This window comes from Juglans regia, chromosome 4 (genome assembly GCF_001411555.2).
Source record: "Juglans regia cultivar Chandler chromosome 4, Walnut 2.0, whole genome shotgun sequence".
Classification (NCBI taxonomy): domain Eukaryota; kingdom Viridiplantae; phylum Streptophyta; class Magnoliopsida; order Fagales; family Juglandaceae; genus Juglans; species Juglans regia.
Window position 1 is genome coordinate 26,923,049 of NC_049904.1, and position 21,515 is coordinate 26,944,563.

At 38.9% G+C, this 21,515-nt stretch overlaps 2 protein-coding genes across 10 annotated transcripts; one reads left to right on the top strand and one right to left on the bottom strand.

Annotated features, from left to right (window-relative positions):
- Nucleotides 1–3,243: 3,243 nt before the first annotated feature.
- LOC108996327 (mitochondrial pyruvate carrier 4) lies at nt 3,244–6,801 on the bottom strand. The gene is made up of 5 exons (XM_018972165.2): nt 6,628–6,801; nt 4,923–5,021; nt 4,646–4,698; nt 4,056–4,129; nt 3,244–3,498 (listed from the first exon to the last, which is right to left on the bottom strand). Exons 1-5 carry the CDS (start codon nt 6,680–6,682, stop codon nt 3,450–3,452), a joined length of 330 nt encoding a protein of 109 aa, XP_018827710.1. The 5' UTR covers nt 6,683–6,801; the 3' UTR covers nt 3,244–3,449.
- Nucleotides 6,802–6,922: 121 nt separating this feature from the next.
- On the top strand, nt 6,923–20,671 carry LOC108996340 (mediator of RNA polymerase II transcription subunit 11). 9 transcript variants are annotated; one of them, XR_004801374.1, is made up of 6 exons: nt 6,923–7,077; nt 8,057–8,109; nt 8,242–8,367; nt 8,537–8,653; nt 20,090–20,295; nt 20,425–20,671. XR_004801374.1 is itself a non-coding variant. In XM_018972199.2 (6 exons), the coding sequence occupies exons 3-5, from the start codon at nt 8,314–8,316 to the stop codon at nt 20,264–20,266; spliced, it is 348 nt and encodes a 115-aa protein (XP_018827744.1). In that variant the 5' UTR covers nt 6,927–7,077; nt 8,057–8,109; nt 8,298–8,313; the 3' UTR covers nt 20,267–20,315; nt 20,425–20,671. The 9 variants fall into 9 exon arrangements, 7 of the variants coding, with proteins under 7 accessions (XP_018827744.1, XP_018827761.1, XP_035545568.1 ...); XR_004801373.1 differs by having other exon boundaries at nt 6,925–7,077; nt 8,298–8,367; XM_018972199.2 differs by having other exon boundaries at nt 6,927–7,077; nt 8,298–8,367; nt 20,090–20,315.
- Nucleotides 20,672–21,515: the final 844 nt, after the last annotated feature.

Here is a 21,515-nt window from a genome sequence, read left to right on the forward strand (position 1 = left end):
CATTATTTGACCACACTTTATTTAAAAACTATTTTGGACATTTAAAACAACACCAACGTTTTATAAAAGAAATCTAAGTGCTGTTTTGGATGTACTGGAATAGAATACTTAGGTAATTTAATTTCAAAAGAAAGGGTACGGGCCGATCTCGCTAAAATAAAAGCTATTCTAAATTGGTCTTTTCTAACCACTATCAAGTCTTTTAGAGGTTTCCTAGGTCTTACGGGCTATTATAGAAAATTCATTAAGAGATATGGCCTTATAGCTACACCCTTGACTACCATGTTGTGAAAAAATTCATTCCAATGGTCTAACCTCAAGCAAGCCTCCAAGACATTAAACAAGCTGTAACTAGTCCTCCTGTCCTAGCCTTACTGAAAGTTTCTATTCCTTTTACTATTCAATGTGATGCTTCTGGTGTGGGTGTTGGAGCTGTTTTGATGCAACAGGGACAATCTATATCTTATATGAGTCAAGAAATTCATGGGAAGGCTTTGCACCTATCAACATATGAGAATGAGCTAATGACTTTAGTACTTGCTTTGCAGAAATGACGACCTTATCTTTTGGGGCATACCTTTAAGATCCAAAAAGACTAGCAAAGTCTCAAGTATTTGCTTGAGTAGAAGGTGGGCACGCCTCTCCAACAAAGGTGGCTCACCAAATTATTGGGATATGAGTTCTGAATGGAGTATAAACAAGGAAGAGAAAACAAGGTTGCTGATGTCTTGTCTCACAAAATGGAAGGGCAAAAAGTACGTGAATTACTAGCCATCACTTCACCATCCATTGCATGGTTGGATCACGTAAAAGCCAGTTAAACTGAAGATTTGGAGCTACAACAAATTATTAGGAGATTGGAACAAGGAAGCCTTGATAGCCAGAAATACACTAAAAAAGATGGGTTGTTATTCTACAATGGCAGGTTGTACATTGCTGACTCTACTGATCTACAAAATCAAACTCTATAACTTCTACACAGCAGCCTTCAAGGGGGACATTCAGGCTTTCACAAAACTTGACATAGAGCAAAGTCAAAATTCTACTGGAAAGGAATGAGGAATGATATTTAGAAGTCTATTCACGAATGTGACATATGTTAGCAATAGAAATATGAAAATATTTATCCACCAGGATTGCTCCAGCTGCTTCCCATCCCTACTAAGATATGGACTGACATTTCCCTCGACCTTATTGAAGGGTTGCCTAATTCTAAAGGCTATAGTGTAATTATGGTAGTGGTGGATCGCCTCTCCAAGTATGCTTACTTTATTCCTATATCTCATTCATACCCTGCCTAAAAAATTGCACGTGTTTTTAACTAGTATTTTCAAACTACATGTTATGCCTCGATTTATCGTCATTGATTGAGAGACACTTTCACCAATACATTTGGAAGGAGTTGTTTAAACTTTAAGGGACAATCCTAAAGTTCAATTCGGCTTATCACCCTTAGATGAATGGTCAAACGGAAATTGTTAACAAAATAGTTGAACAATATCTCAAGTGCTTCTCAGGCGACATGCCAAAGGGATGGGTGAAGTGGCTCCCTTTGGCCAAATGGTGGTACAACACCAACATTCATGCCTCAACTAAGCTAACTCCTTTTGAATCCATCCCCCCTCCAAAAATTTCTTATATGCTAGGAATAACAAAGCTTTAGCTTGTAGAATATACCTTGCGGACCAGGGATGAAATTCTCCGCTCGAATATGCAAGTTGCCCAAGTACGAATGAAGAAGGTTGTTCACCTTAAGATAGTTTGGATACAAAGATAAGACTGATAATCTCATCTCAGTTATACTATTTATTTTATCTGTGCATCCAAACGCACATTCAACTATGTTTTAACTCATCTTTGCATTTTGTACACTGTGCATTGATGTAACAATCACTTTCCAGCCCATCTGACACAAGACTGTTCTCCTGCACCTCACATCCCAATAGTCAACAACGCTTGCACCTAACAATTGAAGGTGGTTGCAAGTTTGAGATTTTATTACAAAATTTGAAACTAAAAATTGGGAAAAAAAGTAACTATCACATTTTTAATATATATAATTTTTTATTAGAATTTTTTTATTTTATTGTAATATATAATTAAAAAAATAAAAAAATTAGTTTAATCAAATCTCAAAAAGTTAAAATCATTTCATCTTATCTTATTATTAAAATATATATTTTTTTACAAATCATCTTATCTCACTATCCAAATACATATATTTTTATAAACTATATCATCTCATTTTAACTCAAAAATGTCATTACTATTCAAATTATCTTATCTCATCTCATTTAAATTGCATAATCAAACAAAACCTTACTCAAAAGTTTTGTTATCGAAGATTGGGTTTACTTGACACTTCAGTCGTACAAACAACATTCAGTGGTTCAATATCGAAATTTGAAACTCTCTCTGCGATTTTATGGGTCGTATAAAGTTTTAGAGAAAATCGGGGCAGTTGCTTACCCGTCGGAACTTCCTCTCGATGCAAAGATCTATCCAGTGTTTCCCGTAACATGCTTTAAAAAAGAAATTGGGAGATCAACATCAGTTGGTGGCTACTCTTCCTCCCACCGGTGCTGATGGAACTCTACGACCAGAAAGAAATATTGTAGTGACGACTAAAGAAGAATCGTGTAGTAACAGAGCTTCTAGTCAAATGGAAGGGACTGGGTGCTAAAGAAGCTTCTTGGGTGGAACATTCAACATTATCTGCTGAATTTCCTGACCTTGTGGGCATGTCTTTTGAGGGAGGGATAATGTTATGCGTCGACTTAGAGTAAGGCTTAACTATACTGGGTTGTTATTATGCTTAATTGTGTTGGGTGGTTATTATTTAAATTCAGTCTTGTTCAGTCCAGTTGGTCCAACCCACAGCTCGATAAGTATTCATGAACGTGTCTTCAAAAGGCTTGACTAGGTCTGCAGTGGTCTGTTGTCAGTTGATTTGTGGGTCTGTAATCCGTTGATTTCCTGCTATTTTCATGGTTCTAGACTGTAGTGGCCAGTTGGTTATTTGGATTTGGATTTAAGTACCTTTGAGATTAATGAAAGGATCGTCCAGAGATTTGCAATTATTGAGTTGGAGGCTATGGGTTTCCTCCAACTAATCCACACATCAATTATCGTAACCTATCACTCGATTATCTACAATTTTAAGCCCCGTACATAGCCAGTCCTAATTTGATGTGGAAGGTGGCGTCTATTAGCAGCCTGGTTAGAATTCAAGCAATCTCTCCATGTGACAAACTATATGGAATTGTGGAGTGTAAATAGTTAGATTCACGATATTTCAAACAGAAAACAAATGCCTCTCAGACATATTGAAAAATTTTATCAATCGAGTTGGGAAACTTGGATGCTCAAGAGCGCACTTATTTTTAGATGGTATACAGGTACATTGATAAGCAACAAATGCAAGGAGGCAAAAGGAAGTTTAGGACTTCTCAGTCATCATTTGCAACGGCTGCTTCTGGCTCAGAGAAATAGTCGTGCCTGGAAAAGTTAAAAAAAGGGGGAAAAAAAAGTCATGCAGTTCTCATCTTCAACACATCAACATTTATGTACAACATGGAGAAAATATTTGGGAAAGAAATTTAAGACATTTCCCATTAAACTTTTCAGCAATGATTCAAATTCTACTATGATCCAATTTAAACAATCAAGACCTTTCATCTTCCCTTTTTCACCTACCGACCCATGGGTAGCCCAAGTAGTAAGGGCGAACTTGTGTGCATGAGTCCCATGTCACAGTTTCGATTTTCCCTAGGATCAAACTGCAATTTAAGTGGGAGGCCAAGGTTGTGAGTTGTTGTGCTAGTCTCTCTGAGGGCTTAGGTTCTATGGGCGAGTCCTAAGGGCTCTGCCATGGGGTTCCCCGTCATATAAAAAGAAAAAAAAAAAAAACTTCCCTTGTTCACCACCTTTTATGTCCAATTGATTGCAAAGTTACATAGAACTAAGATCTCCCCCCCCCCCAATTGTCTCGCGTCCATTTCCTTCAATAAGAATGAGAGAATTGAAATAGGTCATATTAATTTACTCCAACTTACCGTATTTTGCGTGAAAGTTGGTAGAGCCCTGTTGTGCCCATTGCAACATTGACACTGAAAAGGTTCCAATTCTTCTGCAGATCAAAATCAAATATAACAAAGAATTAGAACTGTGCATAAACTTCAATCCCAGACAAATTCCATTGAGCAATATCAATAAGTGAAGCAAAAGAAGAATATTCTTTATAGTAAACCATAGAGGAATTAGAAAGAGAAAATAATTGTGTTTCTATCTCTCATTTTCTTGTCATGCAATTCATTACTCCTTTTCAGAATGTATGATTCTCAGTTTTTCTCTCTGTTTCTTTTGGAGGGCGGAGGGGACTAAAAGGTGGCCTATAACATGACCAGATTGAAAGGGCATGGTGCATACAAAATTGGCAGAGGTATTAAGTCATCGTTATCTGTTTTGATAAGCTCAAATCATTTTTATTTGTATCTTTAATGGCGGATAACATGACCAGATTGAGAGGGCATGGTGCATACAAAACTGGCAGAGGTATTAAGTCATCGTTATCTGTTTTGATAAGCTCAAATCATTTTTATTTGTATCTTTAATGGCGGACAATCTTATCAATATTCAAACTCACCGGAGTGATTACTGTGCTATAACGTGACCAGATAATTCCAGTGCATGTAACCGCTGCATAACAGAGAATAAAGTGAGAAAAATACAAGACTGGTACAAATCAAAGCAAGACAAAGAACACTTCAAACTACTAATAGAACACTAACTTGTTCTTGATAGACATTAGCATGTGCATACATGTTTCAGATAGTGTGCGTGCATGTGTACATGTGGTTATGAGCGGCCCATCATACGCAGACCATGATAAAACATACATGAATGTGAATTCATGAATTTACCTAATTGCTGAGGATACGAAAGCTTTTCAGGTGGTTTGGAGAAGTCAGCAACGTTAGCTATGCTGATGCCCCATTTGAAGGTTGGTGCCCAAAAGTGAACTGCAATAAACAAAACATCTAACTTATGCATATGGTATTTTTTTGGCAAACGATAAAATTCATTCAGTCATTGGTGATTGTATATTGAAACATAATTTTTTTTATTGGCACCAGGCATCTGGCATCTGGAATAGCTTCCCGGCTAATCCCGGGGCTGCATAGGCTCTCAGCAAGGAGTTTCCCACAAGTGATTGAAACAAAAATGACAATTAAAAAGTGTATGAAAGCATATAGTATTCTTTTAATCATTGGTGAAACTCATTCTGGAGAAAGCATCAACAGAATAATTTTTTGGGCCTCCAAGGGGTAATAAGACTAATTACACATTGAACCTAAAAGGTAACAAAATTGACTAGGGGCCACCTCTCATGAAGCAGAGGTCACTAATTCTAATCCCCTGCCCTCCGAGGGCGGGCTTGACCAGAAATGTTAAATTCACAGAGGAGACGACTCCTCACTAATCCAAAAAGAAAAAAAAAAGGGCTATTTAGACACCTCTCATGAAGTAACGGTCACTAATTCTAATCTCCTCTCCAAGGGTGGCTTTGACCAAAGGGGAGCAAAGTTAACCAGGGCCAGCAAATGTGCTGAGCAAAGCGAAGAAAGGCATGGATATATATATATGTATAATATCATAGACGCATAAAAGATACGGAATGTTTATTATTGCTATGCATATATAATAAAAAAAAACCATAAGAGTTGCATTTTTAACATTTATTAGAGTATATCAGAGTCTCTTTTCTCGCGCACATACTTTAGTTTGCACACCTACGTGCAAAAGGCTTATTGTTGCCCGCACAAGGAAGTTAGTCGGAGTAATTCCATTTCCCCGGGGGTAAAAGGCAAAAGATAGCAGCTCAATCCCCTTGAGGGGGGGACTTGAGGGGGAGGGGGACGGGGGAACCCGACACACGGCCGAGGTGGATGAAGGGCTTAATGGTCTGATCTACTCAAACCACAAAAGGTAAACCTGCAGCAGAGTTGAAGAGTTACTCAACAAACCAGAAAGAAGGGGCGTCTGTGAAACAACATATTTCGACCCAAATGATATTTGTTTTTGGAAAAGATAGGAGACAACTCTTATGATAGACGATACGAGAGAGCGGGTTCCACCAGAAATACTAAATTCACACACAAGACAACTCCTCATTACTCCAAAAAACAGAAGAAGAGACCATTTAGACATCCCTACAGAGATTCGAGGCTTATAACTTAACAATTTTGGTCTCCTTCAGCTTTAGGGATCATCCAGTAGGTTTGAAGAAAATAAAATAAATTAACCCTTTAAGTTAACTCTGATGTCGGTGACAGGAACGGTAACTAACCATTCTGCACTCGCAAAGGTCGCTTTTTGATTTGTTCAATCTTCAACCTAAACTTCGTGAATCTAAGATTCTAAACCCATATCCATGTCCAAGCGACTCGTACGGAAACGAGGCGACACGAGCTAAGATTTTCGAAAGCAAAGCATCCAAATCGAGCAAAAGGAAACAAAGAATTAATACATATTTTAATTTTTTGCAAACCATAATCACCACCACAAACTTTCGCGTGTATTAAAAAAAACAAAGAAATGAACAGAACGATAGACGAGTCAACTCACTGGTTTTGGGTCCGGCCGGGTGGTTCCAGAGCGCTTGGAGCTTCGAAGCCGCCATGGAGTCCTCACTCTGTCTCTCAGACAAATGGGATGTTTCCGTCCGGCTGGTTCCTTTGCGCGGGGGGAGACCAAAAGCCAGACACCAATAGCTGATTGGATTTTGGTAATGCGGTCTCAAGCGTCAGATGCATCACGCATTGCCACGTGCCTTTCAATCAGTCCAAGGTCTTAGCCACCGTTGATTTTTTCTTTTCATTGCATTTTTGCCACGTGTGGTACCCCTTCACTCAGCCCCTCCTCTTGCTTCTGAGTCGAGCATTTGTTTTTCATCTATTTCGCACATCTCTCTTCTCTCGCGTTCTTTGTATTTCCCCGTCTCTGTCTGAGGCTGAAACACTAAAATTAGAGGATTTCTCGCCATATTTCTTGGAAAGCTTTCGTCCCCCTGCAAAGGTAGAGTCGCACAACTTCCCTGTTCTTCCATTCTCCACCGCATTCGGGCTCATTTCTCTCTCTGCTATGCGCCATTGCGCCCAGGGTTTATGATTTAAAAAAAAAAAAAATACTCTTCTTGTGGATGTTTTCATTTATCTTCCTGGACTTTATCGATGTTAATCGAATAATTATATTATTTGTGTGTGATTTTGCTCATAAATCAGTGTAAATAGGTGGATCGGATGGTACTATGTTTCAATTTCAGTATTTCTATTGGATCATGTTCAAGTTCAAGTTCAAGTTCGGTTACGGTGATGGTTTCGTTGAAAATTCCTCATTTTCATGGCTTTGGGTTTTTATTTTATGGTTTTATTTATTTAATGCCCCGGTAAACCAGCTTGGGCTTGGCTATATGTTTTCTCTTCGTTTCGATATTTCATTTCTTTCTTTTGTAAGTGGGCATGCCGCATTTCGTGGTCTTTGTTATAGATTTTTTTTTTTCTTCTGCTTTGTTGATGAGAGAAGGTGATTAGTTGTAATCCTAAATTGTCGCTGAAAGTCAGAAGTGCCTTGTTGTGTGAGTCGGTTACGCGCTTCATAAATCTGCAGGTTTTGAGTGCCCATTCCATGAAAAATAATATTTTTCTTCTCAGAATTCCGAGTTCTGGAATTCTATAAGCAAAAAGTGGTTTAGGCTCAACCAAAATATGGTTTTTGGGGTGGAATTTGTGGCGTCAACTTATAGGGTTTATCTTTTTTCTAATTTCTTCCCTAGCTGTAAGAGATTTCCTATTGATTTATAGGAAGCCGAAGAAGAAGTAGTAGCAGCTTATTACACTGAATATTGGTCATTAAATATGTTTGATTTTATGTATATTGAAAACCCGGAAGCCGAAGAAGTAGTAGCAGCTTATTACACTGAATATTGGTCATTAAATTTGTTTGATTTTATGTATATTGAAAACCCAAGGAAAATAACTGTGTTTGATATTCATAGGTAGAAGAGGATTGAAAAGTGTTGCTCATGATGACTTCGTTGGAAATATGATGGTTAGAAAAATATGACTTTCAAATTCTCTGAAATTTCATGTAAAACTCGTAAAAAAGAAATATTGTGCAATTGCATATTCGAAGTGCATTTGAAAAATTTGGAGATTCTTGAAAAAATTTGAGTATATGTAGGGGATTCTAAGTACAATGTGTACTATCTTATGCAAAATCTGATCCACTCTCTTTAGAGTAGCCTTAGGCTCCATGGATTCACAGAGTCAGAACACTTCATTACAACGGCTTCAAAATGTTGAGAAGGTAAATAATGTTATATAATTCTATCTCCTATTTGTATTATATAGTTTTCCATTATAAAACATATACTTTTTTTTACAAGTATTATAAAACATATACATGCGGACTTTCTTATTAATTCTTTTTTGTAATTTTTGGTGTTTCTGTTTTGATGGATTGGTAATTATGATAGAGAATCGTTAGGGTTTTGGAGCTGGCAGGAGGGGTTATGGATGAGCTGGCCAACCCAACTGGACCCAGAAAGGATCTCATCAACAACCACTGCCTTGAGTTCATGAAGATGATCAAGGTCTCGCTCTTCATTAGAATGTGCATATAAAATCATTTAGTGGTCGTTGTGATTTATTTATGGCAACTGAGAAACCTTGGCTATCATTCCTTTTTTTAGCTTGTGTGGTCTAGTACTAACCATTTCAACAATTGTGAAATATCAACCCTGGGGATCAAATTGGGTCATAAGTTGGCCAGTTAGTTATGAACTAAATTCAGAATACTGTGCCAAACAAGCTATAATTCAGGGGGAGAAGTGTTTGTTTAGTGATTTTATATGAATTCAACTGGAGATTTTATCTATAATTTGCATACATGGTTACCAATCAAAAATAATAATTGCGTGCATGGGTACAATTTTTGTGAAGGATTGGGAAAGAATAAAACATTTGGAGAATCTGAATTTTGGCTATGTTAGATGACATGGTTGTAATAAGTGTAATTTGTGAGGGTATAATCGTCAAGTGTATGTAGTATATATGTTGTTGTACATCAATGAATGAAAGAAGGAAGAATAGTTTCCCTCCATAATCTTGTACATGTTATCAGAGCTCACGGTTGTCGGATGGTGGTAAGTGGTGGACAATGGTTCACGCCGAAATCGAGCTCACTGTGGTCTGAACTCGTTGGAGTGTTTTCCGGTGTCGTATCTAACTTTTGTTGCCGGATCTAAGCCCACCGGTGTTTGCAGCTCCCGGATTCAAGTTTGCCGACGTCCCCATAAGTGTTTGAAGTGGCTTCTCCTTCGTCGTTGGCGGCCCCATAGGTGTTTGAAGTGTTTCCAGCGAGTTTCCGGTGTCTTCTCCGGTATTGGACACCAGTGGTGAGTTCCCCGTCGTCAGTGGCTTCCGGAAGTGTTGCTTGTCGCCGGCAAGCATCGAAGAAAAGTAGTGTTTGGTTGCGGGGATAACCAATCCCATCCTCAAGTGCGGATAACCCCAACCTGGAGTAAAATCCTGTCCCTAATTTGGAATAACGCTTGTTTGGTAATGAGGATAAGGTAATTCCCATACCACTTATTTTCATTTAGGATAACCTAATCCAAATTTGGGTTTAAGTTGAAATCGGTTTTGGCCAATACTCGATACAAACCGATACCGGTTGATACAGGCCTGGTTTTGACCGATACATGCCGAAACATAACCATTACTGACTGGTTCTTAGCCGATATGGTCCGATTCCGGCCGAAACCATCCAATTCAGAACCGATATAAGTCGATACAGTGTATTTCTGACCAAAACAGGACCGAAATGTTGTTTTTCGGGTACTTGAGCTAAGTTTCTACATTTTCAGAGTGTGTTTCTTGGATTCTCAAGTTGAATTGTGGTTTTTCTCATATATTGTGTGGAGTTTCAATCTCCAAGTTCAGTTGTGATATTTTTTCTGCATCAATGACAACTAAATTTGAGTTACAGTTACATGATGCAGTTGCCTCATATGTTGCTCCTGGTGGGAGTGGAGGCCGAGGTGCTAGAGGCTCATGTGGGGGACGTGATGCCAAAGGTTATCGCACTCGAGGTCAAAAATCTCGTAAGTGCACCCATTGTGGTCGCATTAACCACTCGGTGAACTATTGTTGGGATCTAACTGATAGACCATCTGGATCCGCTAATCAAGTCATTTGCCAAGATATGATTAGTATATCAAAAGATGAGTATGATAAGCTTTTGGGTCGCACACGGGTTTCATCTTTCACAACTACTCTTGCCTAATCAGGTACAACGTTCGCATGTCTTGCCTCATCCACTCAAGCTCCATGGATCATTGATTCAGGAGCTAATGAACATCTGACTAGTTTGTCCTCTGTCTTATCTAATTTGGATATTGTGACATCTTCAAAAAGTATTACTCTTGTTAATGGTTCTCTTGCTAAAGTTACAAGGATTGGATCCACTAAGCTCACTGACTCTATATCCTTGTCATCTGTTCTATATACTCCTAGTTGTCCCATTAGTTTGCTGTCCATTAGTAAGATTACTCAAAGTCTTCAATGTTTAGTGACTTTTTATCCTCTTCATGTGTCTTTCAGGATCTCAAGACTGGAAACAAGATTGGTACGGGGCATGAAACTGGTGGTCTGTATTATCTTGATGTTAAACTGTCACCCACTCGAGCTCTTACATCCTCCTCATCATCTGCTTATGAATGGCATTGTCGTCTTGGTCACCCCTCTCTTTCCCTTTTAAAGCTTCAGGTTAGGAATCTAGGAAATGTGTCTCCCTTTCCTTGTGAAGCCTGTCAAATTAGTAAACATCATCGTGTCTTTTAGACCTTGAGTTGATAAACGAGCGTCGAGTCCTTTTGAATTGGTTCACTCTGGTATATGGGGACCAATCAACATTAAATCAAATAGGTTTCAATATTTTGTCACATTTATTGATGACTACTCTTGTGTGACATGGGTGTTTTTTATGAAGGCAAGATCTGAACTTCTTTCCATATTCAAAGTATTTTAGAAAGAAATTAAAACCCAATTTAACAAAAGGGTTCAATTTTTGCGTTCTAATGATGCTAGAGAATATCAATCTAGCAATAATTTTTGCTACTTACTTAAGTAACGAATGAATTGTTCATCAAACTTCATGTTCTTATACACCCCAACAAAATGGGGTGACTGAACGCAAAAATCGTCATTTGTTAGATGTAACCCAAGCACTTTTACTACACATATATGTTCCTAAACGATTTTGGAGTAATGATGTTCTTACTGTTTGTCACCTTATTAGTCGTATGCCTTTATCAGTTCTCGATGGTTCATCTCCTTTTTCCATCTTGTTTCCTTCATCACCACCATTTACTCTTCCTCCAAAAATATTTGGGTGTGTACGCTATGTTCATAACTGTTGAGGGAAAAATTAGATAATTGGCATTTCTGTGACAAAACCTCTAACCTATACATAGGACCAAATCCTGACACACCCAAAACAGGATTTTCATTATTCAGGCATATAGTCTTGAGCACATTGAGATATTTCTGCAAACACTTAGCAAACGGTTAAACGTACCAACAACAATATGCAAGAAATAATCTCAAAAGCATAAACAATGTCTGTAGCACAGTTTTCATAAAAGACTTTTCATTAAGAAATAAATCAGACATTGAGTTCAATTAGACAAACAATAGCAGCACAAGTAGCATGTGATACAAAAACAAAAGCTGCTCCCCCACAAAACAAAAACAAAAGCTGCCCCTACAGCTTTCTTGCTACTCTCCCTACATCTATACCACTCCCCCTGAATATATACTACTCCCCCTTTTTGTCACAACAAGCCAAGGGTGTCAATGATGTTCATCACTCTGACTGACTGCCATCATCCTCATTACGGAGGAGCTCCTCAATGTTGTCGAGGCGTTGTGTGACATCTTGTCGGAAGCCATCAAAACTAGCCTAAAGACGGACCATATAATCCAATAGCGTCTGTAGACTAGGCTCGGTCGATGGAGTCGGGCTTGGAGATGCCGAGGAGGATGCTGCGGAGCTCGAAGGCTGAGAGCTCGTCGGCTGAGAAGCTGGTGCTGGTGTCGGAGGATGCTCAATATCTAAAGGTTGATGGGCAAGGTGAGCACGACTGAGCTGTATGGTCTTACGACCAATGGGAGCCTTTAGAGAAATCCTTAGCTCATGAGGAATAAAAGGGATGGAGTGGGCCATGGCAATTCGGGTGATAAGACAAGGGAAGGGAAGTCCATTTCAGACTTTGTTTGACCGGAATGTCTCGATAATGACCCGGCAAAGATTACTTCCCAAATCAATGGAGACGTCATTGATCAAGGCATAAAGAAAAAGTGCTCTATCATACCCGAGATCACTATGATGAGCAGACAGGTAGAGATTAGTCAAGACAATCCTATTAAGAAGAAGGTGGTTAGGTGGAAACTGAACCGTGTGCAAAGGTACCCGACCATTCCAAGTACTTGGCCTCCCAGTCAAGAATTCAGCAATGACTGGCATGCGAGGAGCATGAGTGGTCAGATACGGATAGACCGGGTCGGAGACTCGATGAGCATTTAACAAGTCCGCCACCATAGAAGGGGTTACTTGAAAATGGATGTTTCGAAGACTTACCTCAAAGGAGCCATCATCTGAAAAGTTGTGGATATTTGAGTAAAACTCCCTCACTAACTCCACAGCAGGAGTGGGAAGACCAATGGTCAATCCAAACCACTGGCGGGATTCAAAGATACGGGGCACAATAGTCTCATTTAGCTCACCTAAGGAGACCTCATGCTCAACAATCAGGGTGCGTCCACCAAAGATTTCATCATAAAGATCCCTAGCCCTAGTACTATGGAAGTGAGGTTGGGTTGGGGCAGGAGGATCCTGGGCTGGAGTGGGAGTATCTTTATAAGGACGAACACGACGAGACATGATTTTAGGCTGTGGACAGAAACAGTGACCGTTAGACTCAAAATGCCCAATGCATGATCAATGCACATGCCTAATGTGAACCAATTTATGCACATGCACATGCCCAATTCAAAGAACCAATGTATACTTTGCCAAACTTGGGTTTTAAAGACCCATTTCAACATACAATAAGGACTTCAAGTCCATGACTCTCCCATATGCAAACACCCTTTCAAACATAATGCCAATGTTGGGTTTTAAACCCAATGGTAGTCCCAAGCCTCAATGCCAAACACTATCTCAACACTAGGATAGACATATAATGACCTTGGGAATGCATGATGAAAATAAGAATTGAGGCATTTCACCGAGCACTTGGAGTGCATCCAACAAAAACAATATGAAAAACTCCTTGGGAGTTCCATGAACCTCCTCAATACAAGAGTGAGAGAATCATTCTCTACATCCAAATAACAATCAACAACCAGCCCAAATAATCCCTCCATTTCGAAATCCCCAAATCAAAAGTCTTAATTACCGAAATGCATGTTTATGGAAATGCATGATGGAAATGGAAAATAAAAATCGAAAATGATTGAGAAGAAGCAAAGATGAGAGACTTACCGTGATTAAATCAAGTTACTTGAGAGAAAACAAGTGAAAACCACACGGAGAGAAAAGTGGGATCGAGCGGAAACGGCTTAAAAACCCCCCGCGTCGTTTCTTCTCCCCAGCCCGTTTCATTTCTTGCGCCGTTTCCTCTTCCTTCTTGTGCGGCTTAAAAACCCCCCGCGTCTTTTCTTCTCCCCAGCCCGTTTCATTTCCTGCGCCGTTTCCTCTTCCCTCTTCGTGCAACGCATCCCACTTTTCTCTCCGTGTGGTTTTCACTCGTTTTCTCTCAAGAAACTTGATTTAATCACGGTAAGTCTCTTATCTTTGCTTCTTCTCAATCATTTTCGATTTTTATTTTCCATTTCCGTAAACATGCATTTCTGTAATTAGTGCTTTTGATTTGGGGATTTCGAAATGGATGGATTATTTGGGCTGGTTGTTGATTGTTATTTGGGTGTAGAGAATGATTCTCTCACTCTTGTATTGAGGAGGTTCATGGAACTCCCAATGAGTTTTTCATTTTGTTTTTGCTTGGATGCACTCCAAGTGCTCGGTGAAATGTCTCAATGATGTTTGGTTTCTTATTTTCATCATGCATTGACATTGCATTGTTCCCATGGTCATTATATGTCTATCCTAGTGTTTGGCATTGAGGCTTGGGACTACCATTGGGTTTAAACCCCAACATTGGCATTATGTTTAAAAGGGTGTTTGCATATGGGAGAGTCATGGACTTGAAGTTCTTATTGTATTTCGAAATGGGTCTTTAAAACCCAAGTTTGGCTAAGTATACATTGGTTCTTTGAATTGGGCATGTGCATACATTGGTTCACATTAGGCATGTGCATTGATCATGCATTGGGCATTTTGAGTCCAACGGTCACTGTTTCTGTCCACAGCCTAAAATCATGTATCGTCGTGTTCGTCCTCGTAAAGATACTCCCACTCCAGCCCAGGATCCTCTTGCCCCAACCTCACTTCCATAGTACTAGGGCTAGGGATCTTTATGATGAAAACTTTGGTGGACGCACCCTGATTGTTGAGCGTGAGGTCTTCTTAGGTGAGCTAAATGAGACCATTGTGTCCCATATCTTTGAATCCCGCCAGTGGCTTGGATTGACCATTGGTCTTCCTACTCCTGCTGTGGAGTTAGTGAGGGAGTTTTACTCAAATATCTACAATTTTTCAGATGATGGCTCCTTTGAGGTAAGTCTTCGAAACATCCATTTTCAAGTAACCCCTTCCATGGTGGCGGACTTGTTAAATGCTCATCGGGTCTCCGACCCGGTCTATCCGTATCTGACCACTCCTGCTCCTCGCATGCCAGTCATTGCTGAATTCTTGACTGGGAGGCCAAGTACTTGGAATGGTCGGGTACCTTTGCACACGGCTCAGTTTCCACCTAACCACCTTCTTCTTAATAGGATTGTCCTGACTAATCTCTACTTGTCTGCTTATCATAGTGATCTCGGGTATGATAGGGCACTTTTTCTTTATGCCTTGATCAATGATGCCTCCATTGATTTGGGGAGTCATCTTTGTCGGGTCATTATCGAGACATTCCGGTCAAACAAAGTCCGACCTGGACTTCCATTCCCTTGTCTTATCACCCGAATTTCCATGGCCCACTCCATCCCCTTTATTCCTCATGAGCTAAGGATTTCTCTCAAGGCTCCTATTGGTCGTAAGACCATGCAGTTCAGTTGTGGTCACTTTGCCCATCAACATTTAGATATTGAGCATCCTCTGGCACCAGCTTCTCAGCCGACGAGCTCTCGGCCTTCGAGCTCCGCAGCATCCTCCTCGGCATCTCCAGGCCCGACTCCATCCACCGAGCCTAGACTACAGACACTATTGGATTATATGATCCGTCTTCAGGCTAGTTTTGATGGCTTCCGATAATATGTCACACAACGCCTCGACAACATTGAGGAGCTCCTCTGTAACGAGGATGATGGCAGTCAGTCAGTCAGAGTGATGGACATCATTGACACCCTTGGCTTTTTGTGACAAAAAGGGGGAGTAGTATATATTCAGGGGGAGTGGTATAGATGTAGGGGGAGTAGTAAGAAAGCTATAGGGGCAACTTTTTTTTTTTGTTTTGTTTTGTGGGGGAGCAGCTTTTGTTTTTGTATCACATGCTGCTTGTGCTGCTATTGTTTGTATAATTGAACTCAATGTCTGATTTATTTCTTAATGAAAAGTCTTTTATGAAAACTGTGCTACAGACATTGTTTATGCTTTTGAGATTATTTTTTGCATATTGTTATTGGTACGTTTAAGTGTTTGCAAAAATATCTTAATGTGCTTAAGACTATATGCTTGAATAATGGGAATCCTGTTTTGGGTGTGTCAGGATTAGGTCCTATGTATAGGTTAGAGGTTTTGTCACAGAAATGCCAAAGAGGGAGATTGTTGAGGGAAAAATTAGATAATTGGAATATTCTTGTGAAAAACTGTGTAAACTTGTGTTGTAACAAGTGTGTAGTGTGTCAAAGGGAGGGCCAACTCAAGTCAGAGAGTTCGCTCGAGCGAACTTCAAGTCAGAGACTTCGCTCGAGCTACATTCAAGTCCGAGAGTTCGCTTGACTCGGCTCGACACTTCACTCGAGCGAACTTGAACTCAGAGAGTTCGCTCGACATGGTTCAACACTTCGTTCAAGTTACATTCAAGTCAGAGAGTTCGCTTGACTTGGTTCGACACTTGGTTCGAGCGAAACTAAGTTCGCTTGACACTTCGCTCGAGCCAATGTTCTGGAAATCTAATTTTCTTAGGTTTGAGCACCTCTTTCCTTATTGGTATAAAAGGAAACCTATTGGTCTTTCTTTTGGTGTGGAAAAACAGAGCAAAAACCCTAAGTGTTTCAAGAGCCAAAGAGAAAAACATTTTCCTCACCTTGTGAATCTCTCTTGGACAAACACATATCCACCACACCACACTCAAGATCAAATCTCATTCAAAGTCCATTGAAGTGGACGTGTTGACTGTCCGAAAGGTTTCCGGAACTGCTGTTGATGCAGAGATCGAGAGGTTCTAGTGGAAAGCTATAGAAGGTTGGAGTTCCGACACTACATGCGTGTAGAGATCGAGTGGGTCACTCGTGATGTTGCAAGCCAAGTTTAGGAACTACAAAGGTTTTGTGAGTGTCTCTAAATTGGTTGTAATAAACTTTTTCTATAGTGGATTTTAGGTGGTGGCTTACACCTGAAGTGGTTTTAGAATTTGAAGACGTTCTTCAAATGAGTTTCCATTTCATGACCAAATCTCTGTATTGATTATTTGTATGATTTGTTTCATCTTTTAATTGCTTACTTGTCTTATATTTTATTAGACAAGAAAATTTGAACTGCACCTATTCATCCCCCCTCTAGGTGTTGTATAGGATAGAACCACTGCTTTTCAATAAACCTTGACCCAGGTTTTGATAAGCTTGACCCACGTTCTACCAAGTGTTTTTTCGTTGGTTATTCTTGGACTCAAAAAGGTGATCCTCTACCGTTACCTACTCTTACACTTTCTCCTTCACACTCACCCAACCTTACCCAACCCTCCGCCATGCCTCCCCCAGTTCCTTTGCAGGTTTACTCGCGTTGCTTGCGGCCGCCGGCTTCCATGCCTTCACCAACCGTGTCCCCATCTTCAGATCCTGAGTTACCTAGTATTTCAGACTCTCCACCTATTGCTCTTCGCAAAGGTACTTGATCTTGTGTTACTCAACATCCGATTAGTCAATTTGTCTTATATCATGCCTTATCTCCTTCATTCTCATGTTTTACTTCTCAGCTTTCAAAACTTTCTATTCCTAAGACAGTTCAGGATGCTTTATCTGCTCCAGGATGGAGGACAGCTATGAAAAATGAAATGGATGCCTTCACCATAATGGGATATGAGATATTGTTCCACTACCACCTAGTAAGCAACCTGTTGGCTGTAAATGGGTATATACAATCAAATTTCATCCTGATGGTTCGGTGGAACGTTTGAAAGCCCCCTTGGTTGTTAAGGGTTACACTCAAACATATGGCATTGATTACTAAGAGACTTTCTCCCCTGTTGCCAAAATCTCTTCTGTTTGAGTGTTGATCTCTCTTGCTGCTAATCTAGATTGACCCTTATTTCAGCTAGATGTTAAGAATGCATTTTACATGGTGACTTGCATGAAGAAGTTTATACGGAGTTTCTGATGTTGTATTGGTATTTGGTCTTCATAGATGCCAAACAGACCAATCAGTATTTCACCTGTATAGTGATGCAGGTCACATTTTGTTGGTTGTATATGTGGACGACATTGTAATTACTGGGAATGACTCTGCTGGAATTGCTAGGCTGAAACAGTATTTACATGATCAATTTCAGACAAAAGACTTGGGCAAGCTTAGATATTTCCTTGGAATTGAAATCAGTAGATCTAAAGAGGGTATCAACCTATCTCAGAGGAAATATGTACTTGACCTTCTGGAAAAAACCGGCATGTTGGGTGCACGACCTATTGACACCCCTATGGACCCAAATCGTAAATTTTTGAAAGAGGAAGGAGAGTTGTTTGGAGACCCAGGTAGGTCTCAAAGACTTGTTGGGAAATTGAATTATCTCACTATCACTAGACCAGACATCTCTTATGCAGTGAGTGTACTAAGTCAATTTTTACAAACGCCTAGGGTCTCACATTAGGACGCTGTAATTCATATTCTTCGTTATCTTAAGCGAGACCCTGGCCTTGGATTACTGTATCGATCAAATGGACATCTTAGGGTTGAAGCATTTTCAGATACTGATTGGGCAGGATCTCCTTTAGATAGAAGATCTACTAATGGATATTGTACATTTGTGGGAGGTAACTTGGTTACATGGAAGAGTAAGAAACAAGCAGTAGTAGCTTGGTTTAGCGTAGAAGCTGAATACAGGGCAATGGCTCACACTACTAGTGAGCTGACATGGTTGCAACACTTCCTTAAAGAGATTGGGTTTCCAGCTGCTATCCCTCTCCAATTATTTTGTGATAATCAAGCCACAGTGCATATTGCCTCTAATCCTGTGTTCCATGAGAGGACTAAGTATATAAAGATTGATTGTCACTTCATTTGAGATAAGATACTAAGTGGTGACATTTTTACACCTTTTGTGAAGTCTATTGATCAACTCGCAGATATGTTTACTAAGTCTTTGTGTTGGAGTCGGTTGAAACTTATTTGTTTCAAGCTGGGTTTATATGATATATATACTCCACAGCTTGAGGGGGAGTGTTAGATGACATGGTTGTAATAACTTTAATGTGAGGGTATAATCGTCAAGTGTATGTAGTATATATGTTGTTGTACATCAATGAATGAAAGAAGGAAGAATAGTTTCCCTCCATAATCTTGTACAGGCTATTTAGACAAATTCCGGGTTTTGACTGGACACTTGAAGTGGAAGTATGTGATATAAATAAAGTATGAAGTATGCTTTGTGCTCTTCATTCAACCACTTGATGCGGTTTGTATGATATCAGAACTATATTTTGGTTTCTATGTCTCCTTTTGGGATAATTGTATGTCAATCTGAACCAAGTCATTAATAAGTCGTGTCCGAACCAAGTCCTTAATAAGTCGCATAAAACTTATAATGGAATTATTTTTTTGTGGTTATTGGTTATGGCGGGAAATACCAACCTTTCACATTGTTTATGATTATTGAATAACCTTGTTGAAAACTCTTTTAGAAACAAGAATTGTATTATTAGATGTCGCATTTTTGGATAATAACTCTGTTTCTTGGTTCTTTAAGAGTTTTTGCCTAGGATTTTTAATATGAATCATCTGTATTTTGTATGTGTTGAGGAGTTCAGTTGATTGAATGTCCATTAGCATTGCAAGCTTCACTCTGCATTCATGCATATCCTTATTAAACAAAAATGGAATTGTTGGTTGTTAGATTGTTTTTTTGTCAATGCGATAGGTTCCATGGGCTCTGGAAAATTTGATGTAAAGGAAAATATTTGAAAGCAAGTTCAACTGCAAACAATCCACAGAAGTTGCACTAGAAGTGTAATTGCGAGAAAAACTGACGTACTTCTTGAAGAAGTAATGTTAAGGGAAATTATGAATAGACATTATTGTGGATGCCATATAGAAAACTTCTTTTGGGTATGATCTGTTGAATGGTTATTAATGAGGCAAAAAAGGTGTGTGCCTGTGGGCTTTGTGTTTTTGTATGTCTTTGTGTGGACACCCGAGGTGTACTTGCGGGAAACTCCTTGCCAAGCGTCTGTGCATTCCCTAGATTAGTCGAGACTTTATTCTTGGACACCTGGTGCCAATAAAAAAACAACAAAGATAGAATGACTGGTGACTGGCTTCTCTCAGGTTAAGTGCTACATTATGTGTACGATATGTGCAACCTAAACTACAATTTTGGCTCATCACTTGAAATGGATTTCTTTCTTACTCATCTTTAAATTCTGTAAAATTTGAGTATAAAAATATGCACCTTTTGCTGACTTTTTTAACGCAGGATATCCAAGTCACATTGCGAGATGAAATCAAAAGTGCATGTGAATACCGCCCCTTTGAGAAGTGTGATTACAGTTCAAGAATTGCCAATGAAATCTGTTGCAAGAAACTGGAATATGTCGTTTCACAGTTGGATGGAATGAAACAAACTGTTGATGAATATCATGGTGCAATGTGAAGGTGAAGATGCGCGATACAGAAGTGCTGGTAATTTGTTGCATGCAACTGTAATACTCCTTTCATATCACACTTCTTCTCCATGAATTTATTCCAATCTAACTTTAATTCTAGACTGATTTACAGAATTTAAAGTTATTTGATGTTTTCATACTGCAGGATTGGTATGGTAGAGGAAAGGAGAAAAACCTGGAGTGCATTTAGGTAGTAGCTTATAAACAGTTTAAGAAATGGAGAATGTTCTCATTTGATGATTCTTCTGTGTTTGTTAGGTTACTTTAGAAATATAGGTTGAAACTGCAATGTCTCTATTTTCAACAGATGCCTGGTTCAGCGACATGATCATCATATTTTTGCGTCTTGATATTCGATGTTTTTGTTGCTAATATATTCAAACCTTGGGTCAGTTATAGTTTTAAAATTTCTTTTAGTAAAATGAAGGATGATCCAGGAATGATAAAGGTGTGACATTTTAAATAATGAGATGGAAATAGAGAATATGAGTATGGCATGCAGCATTATTCCGAGCCAAAAATATCAGAACAAATATGGACATAACATTTCGAATGGATTAATGATGAGAAATGATAGTTGCAGTTATGAGTGTGCAAGTGTCGTGTAAATATTTTAAAAAAAGTGAATAAATACGGAATCTATAAAAAAAAATATTAATTTTTTAATAATAGATTTTATTATTTTTTAAAGTGACTATGATACTCGTGTATTTTATGATTTCATGATTGTATGTAGCATTATTCATTATTTTTCTTTTAACCACCTAAAAGAAAAAATATATGCATTTTTAATCAATGATAAGGTTTTTTCTCACCTAATTTTCAAATTTACAAAAGGGTTATGTTAGGACACCGATAGTGGGTAAAATATATTTTTTAAGTATTTTTTAAATCCCTTACATTTTTATAAAAAAAAATTTACAAGTTCATTTTAAAAAAAAAATTCTTAACAATTAATTTAAAAAATAAAATAAAACATGAATAGTAATCCTAGGTGGATGCAGCAATTTTCTCTGCAAAAACTAGAACTAGAAAAGGAGGGATCATAAATAGGAGTAATGCTTACAAGCCCTAGGTTTTATTTTCCTTCACGGATGGAGTAAAAGCTATTCGATGTACGACTTTAGTTTGGGCTCAGTATGAACAGACTACAGAGACATTAGGAATCAGGATCCTTGCCCTCCTAGTTTTTACACAAAGATAGGAGCGATAAAGAGCACCAGCATTCAAAAGAGA